The sequence below is a fragment of the Alligator sinensis genome, unplaced genomic scaffold (genome assembly GCF_000455745.1).
Source record: "Alligator sinensis unplaced genomic scaffold, ASM45574v1 scaffold1201_1, whole genome shotgun sequence".
In the NCBI taxonomy this organism is placed as follows: domain Eukaryota; kingdom Metazoa; phylum Chordata; order Crocodylia; family Alligatoridae; genus Alligator; species Alligator sinensis.
In genome coordinates, this window is record NW_005842690.1 from 304941 (window position 1) to 311249 (window position 6309).

General features: G+C 41.4%; 1 protein-coding gene across 2 annotated transcripts in view; it reads left to right on the plus strand.

The window, feature by feature from the left end:
- RAB31 (RAB31, member RAS oncogene family) overlaps positions 1-5675 on the plus strand; it is a 134484-nt gene extending 128809 nt beyond the window's left edge. For both annotated transcript variants that reach the window (XM_025215966.1, XM_025215967.1), the window contains one exon: positions 1356-5675. In XM_025215966.1, coding sequence (XP_025071751.1) covers positions 1356-1453 — 98 coding nt within the window. In that variant the 3' untranslated portion in view covers positions 1454-5675. The remainder of the gene's footprint in view (positions 1-1355) is intronic.
- The last annotated feature ends 634 nt before the right edge of the window (positions 5676-6309 follow it).

A 6309-nucleotide genomic window follows, 5' to 3' on the forward strand; every position in this document is an offset into this window, starting at 1 on the left:
GAAGTGTTACAATGCTTTCTAAATGTCATCATATAGACAACCTGTGTTTGTGTGCTTGTGTTTTAACTGATCACAGCTTCCTTTTACATACCCAATTTTAAAATATGGATAAAAGCTTTATGGAAAACAGTTATTGCATATTGTCACGGCGGGGTCCGTCAGGAGGGCTGTGATCTTCCCGAAGTCCCTCGCTCCGTGTCAAGGCCGGCCCAAGGCACCCTCTAATTCTCGCCCGCCACGTCGAGAGAGCGAGAGCGAGAGGCTGCCTATGACTCCCTGGGCACAGCTACTCGGGACCTCTGTCCCCACAGTTCCCGGACCCCCTGGGGTTCTCCCGGTATAATGGGTGCTCCTCAGGCACCCTAGCCTTATGGGCTATGCGTGGCTCCTACCAGCCCCTAATACCACGCCCCAAGCCTCGCTGATGTAATAGACGTTGGTGTGTCTGCACGCCCGCTTCCCGGGCTCTCTCTACAATGGCGCTCCCCCTCTTCAGGGCTCGCTGTGCCCACCTCGGGCTTCTCAATAAACCAATATGGCACTCCCCCTCTTTGGGGCTTGCCGTGCCTGCCTCGGGCTTCTCAATACTGCCCCACTCTGGGGCTGGGGTCTATGTACCCCGCATACAACCCAGGGTCTGTTCCCTGCCCGCAACCCACTGGTTGCGCTCAGGGGCCCCACACCTCTGGGGTCCCTATGAGGTTCAGCCACTCTTCTCTGAGCTTAGCTGACCCCACAACTCTGCCCTGCAACTCTCAGGGCCTAGTGCGCCCGCAGTGGCGCCAGGGGCCCCACTTTACCGTGAGCCCCCGCTATGAGGCCTCCTCCAACCCCTACAGCCTCACCCAAACTTCCGGTCTAATATGTAAGCCAAACATAAACTAGAGCCTCCTGGCTGCAACGCAAACATAAAGCCTCCTGGCTAAACCATAGTGCCCAATCCTCTCAGGGCTATAGTGAGCTGTACTTGCAAGTCAGGCTTTTACCCATATTTCAGCCAAGGGAGCTCCTGCCTCTCTGATTGCTGGCAGGGAACTGCCAGCCTGGTCTCAGCCCTGGGCTTTATAAGGACCAGGCCCTGCCTCCTACAGGCAGCTGGCTCTCCTTAGTTGCCCCGGCAACCCGCAGCTGTGCCTGTTACCCTGGCAACCCTCAGCTGGGCTCGTTATGACCTGCCAGGGCGCTCTCTCCCTGGCAGTTTCCACTCCCTAGGAGCAGAGCACCGAGGTGCTCTGCGACACATATTGAAATTGATTTTAATGAAAGCCATGTCATTCCTTACTAATACCTTAATATCTGTGTGTATTTATGTAACAGCAGAAAATAGATTTCAACATTTACTTTATATGTTTCAGGTCGACAAATTCCACCCTTGGACTCTCATGAAAATGGTAACAATGGAGCAATCAAACTTGGAAAGCAGACTACACAAATGAATAGGCGATGCTGCTGACCCAACTTGTTCTGTTTTGATATTACTTGAAAAAAATAATACCATTTGCTTATTCATTGAGCAAAGGGAGACTTCATGATCTCAGTGACATGGCACCTTGTCTTGAAAGCAACAGTACTCCATGTGAGTAATAATGCAAGGATTGGGAGCAGAATTTTTTTTTTCTTTAAAAGAATTTGGCAAAACCTAGGTGGAAAGTCCTCCCTACCATCCTGGCCAACATTACAGTGTTAAATTAATCCAATCCTTTTTTCTTTTAAGCCAGTGACTGTTGATCTTTTTTTTTTTTTTTCTTCAAATAAACGGACCTCTTCTTATGCGAGCTTTAGAGTTGCTGCAAAAATTCTGCTTTCTACAATGCAGAGCGGACTTAGTGTTTTTAATTGATCTGTATAGTAAAGTAGTGCATATGATATGAAGCCTAAACATTTGTCTGCATACTTCTCAGCCTTCTGTTACAGGCAGGCTATGTTCCTAGAACTTTGCTAGGATTATAGCTTCATCAGAAGATTTTTTATCAGCCATCAGCAGGACATGGATTGATGACTAATTAAAAACATGGATCAAAGTGTCAGATTTCAAATGTTATGGGTTATGAGTCAGGGAAGAATTCAGCCCAGTTTGTGCTACTGGGAGACCTAGTTGCAACCATCTGCATTTATCTGAAGGATGGAATTCCCGTAAAAAGGAACTGTTTGGGGTGACTAAGCAGACAGATTTCATATTCTGTTCCAGAAAGAAACTACATTCTACCTACTGGATTTAGTCCAAATTTACTCCCTTTCCAGGACTTAGGCTTTATCAGTAACTGAAGTTACAAGAATATAAAATTGATCAAAAATTGGCTGCTTCTAAAGTTCTTGTGGATGCCCTTCTATCCTCTGTCCCCAAACCCAGCCTTCTCTCTTACCACCATGAAGAAGGAATCCAACATCCTCTCCCACCAGGTTTTCAAGTGTTAATGAATTCAGTAGAAGAATATTAGTACCCCATTCAAATGGTAAAGGGAGTACAGTATAATTTGGGGTCATGGGATGAAATTAAGAAACATTCTGATTTTCCTGGAGATGAGATCTGTTCAATTGTGGAGTATGGGAAGTGGTACAAAACACTCATTGCTTGATATACTTGTAACTAAACCAAATGAAGCACCTGAAAACAGTGTAGAGAGAAGTCAGCTATTGGAAATTATGAACTAGATGGTCTAAGACAGAGATGCCCAGACTATGGTTTGCATGCCATGCATGGTTCCTGGGCAGCTTAACTGCAGCTCCTGAAGCAGGGGCACTGTGCACAGATAATTGATTGTGGGGCATGTGCATCTTCAAAGCTTGTTTTTCTATGGCTCTTAGCTGGTTCAAGATTTTTGTTTGTGGCTACAAGGGCTAGGACATTGGACCACCTTGATTTAAAACATGTAGGTCTCTTCCATTTCTATGTTTTCCGTATCTGTGATCAACAGAGTAGTTGAATTATAAAAATCAATGGAAAAGAGGGAAAAGGTAAAGCAGAAACAAGGTAAGTAAAAAAAAAAAAGGTACAGAAACAAATCCAAATGGCATTCCACAACATTATAACTTTTATATATGTGTATATATATATATATATATATATACACACACACACACACATACACATACATACAACATTTCTCCTGTTAATGCAGTTGTGGAGAATTGATTTGCAAAGTAACCAAAAGAAGAAAATTATTTCCAACTAAGGAGAGTGTATAAGTAATTTATAGGCAGGTTGTAGCTGGATCTACATAGTTATGCAAAAAAGGACTTAAAATGTTTTGTTGAGGGTGCAGAGATGCTACTAGTTATTTAGGGCCTGAACCAAAGCCTAGTGAAGTCAGTGGGCGTCTTGTCATTGACTTCATGGGGCTTGGATCATGATCTTAATCATTATAGTCGTAAAGTTGCAGATCAACAACACAAATGAGTACTCTCGCTGAGTGAAGCCGAGTTCTCACTTAGTGGAAAAGGACAGCGTCCGCAACTTGGTAATAGGACTATATAGTGAGGCTATTTAACAAGCATTTTTTTTTAAACTGTATAAATAGGTTTTGTGCTAAGCATTTTATATTATTTGCGCATAAAACTTCTTAAATTTGTTTTCATAGATGTGGTTTACTTTATTTTCACATGACATCTCAAAACCCATTAAAATGAGTTTAGGATAACTGTAATATTCTTCAGGCAATTCTTCAATTACATTATAATCTCCAGTTTAAATGAGGGTTAATATCTGATGCAAATCTATGGATTTTGCATTATACTGAGTAACCATCTTTCACAGCTACCATGGAACAGATGCATGTACATGGATCAGAAACAGAACTATGAAGTTTTTCATTAAATGATTTCAAATTAGAAATTATAGTGACAGTTTTACTGGCTGAAAGAGACTTTCAAGATGTAATATTGAAAAAGCAGGTTTGTAGCAGATATGTTTATGCTTTAACAGGCCAAATCCTAAAGTCCTTATTCTGTTTTTAGTTAAGTCAATAAAGATCTTGAGTGAATAGAATTAAAGTTGCGGTCAGTTGTGTTTTGAGGGAGCTCTGAAGTCACAATGAGAGAATAGCAAGCCACTCTAAAACATATAAGAGCTACGGTTTTCTTTGGGTACAAGACTAACCTTCAATTGTTTTTACTTCACAACCAGCTTTTTCAACAAAGTGCCAGCTTACTATCTTTCAAATCTTGATTCTAACTTTCCCATTTTTATTGGTGATTGATTAGGGAATGTTTTGCCATTCTCCATAAGTGCTCCAAAAATTATATGATACCAAAAATTAACACAGAATCATAAATCTGTACAGTAACCATATTTCTTACCAGTCTGAGTAGTTAATGGCTCCTTTTTAAAAAAATAAGCAAATAACTGCAGTACTGAAGTTGTTTGAATCTGTAGCTGTCCTGCTTTAATAACAATTAAAGCATTTCTACACTGGCCATTGAGACAAGTAGTTTCTCCAGGAAAGCCAGTAGTAGGGCCAATGCATAAACAATAATTAGAGTAGGCTATATGGAGACTCTCTTTTCCTCCTCAAGTTCTAAGTGACATTCTTTTCGGTATGTCAAAAACTAGTTACTTAATTAATTCATTTCCATATGTGCTGTGTGTATATGTATATATAAAATAGGTTTATATTTTGTTATACTGACATGTAGTACTTTTTCACTGGTGATGTCTGGTTCACATATACTACATATTGTATACTGTAAGTATGTATTTTATTAGTGATAATTTTTCCTTTATTAATTTTTAAGGCTGAAGACCAAAATTAGCAACAAGATGGGGATATATTAGGTACATTGCTGACTTGCCAACTGATAGCATTAATATTACATATTATTGAACGTGAGTTTGTCTGCAGAATGAGAAGTCTAGAGAAGCTGTTACCCATTAACTGGCACCTGCTGATGTAAAAGTCATGCTCCAGAAAACAAGATTAATTAGGGATTATTTTTCTTTCTGATACAGGTCAGTCTGAAGTGCTGCATCATAATGTCTACATCAGCATTTCCCAAATTTTGCAGTGCACCTCTGGAGGTGCAAGTGTGAATCACAGCAGCATTTAGCTCTCATACCTCCCTACTTCAGCTGCCACTTCTCTCACCCCAGTTATGCCCACTGCTGACTGCCAGTAGTGAGGGGAATTGGTGGTAATCAGTGGCAGGGGAAACTGACTGCAAAGGAAGCAGTAGTGACTGATGAAGCAGAGTGGTGTAACAATGCCTGACTTTCCTTCTGGGTTTATGCCCCACTGCGGTAAACACTGGTACACATCATTTAATAGTTAAAACTACCTATCATTATGTCCCCATTTTATGTTGCTTTTCAGTGCACGTGATTAATGCAATTAGATAGCTAATACATGAGAGTGCCCTGACTTGTAATCAGACCTTTTTAGTACATTAACTTTATATTTTACTCTACTACCCTTAATAATTTAAACCAGATCCAGTGATCAAATGTCAGTGTAAAGTTGTGTGCTAAGTAATATCACTCTGTTTTTTGTTTATGTAAGGGCTTTGACTGGGCTGGACCCATTGGCTTCATGTATGGGATGCTGCAATTTGTTAATACTTTATCTTCTGTTTTACATATGAATGGTATGATATCTAATAAGATTTTGCCTAAAATGTAGTTTTGTTTTATTTAACCTACAGTGATTAAGGCTAATAAATATTTTAAATACTTTTGATTTCAAAAGAGCACTGGTTTCACTAAAACACACAAATACAAGAATACTGTTGTATTATAAAGTTCTCACTATAATTGACATTTCTCCCTTCAAAAACAACTGTAGTTTAGATCGCACTTAACTAGCATTTACATGCAGTGTGAGCCTTATTCTACTCACTGTATGTTGTCACTTGTGCTGCAGATTATCGAGCATAAACTGGAGGCATCGTGGAGAGATTCTAGCCTGCACATGAGGCAACCAAATTACTGTAACGGGGGCCTTCTCAGGGCCGATTTTCCTGTGGCCCGCCAACCTGTTTCTGGGCTAACCACCTGCCTTCTCACCCACCACACCTTGTCGTTAATTAATTAATAGATGTTAATTAAGCAGGAGGCTGCCCATTTCTTGCCCCGATGTCAGGGGCGCTATCTGCAGGTCTGTTAGTCCCCTACACTGCAGCCCGACCCTCACAGATGGCAGCTGTTATCCACATCACCAGCCCCACACTGGACCCCAGAATCCTGCTATTTGAACCCCACTTGGATCCCTCCATTCTGGTGGCCTACTCCACCTTCATTCTAGGCTGCATAGCTCCCTGCGCTGCTTCCCCCTTACAGGTGTGGTCCCCCCAGGACCCTTGGCTACACTGGCCCTGGCC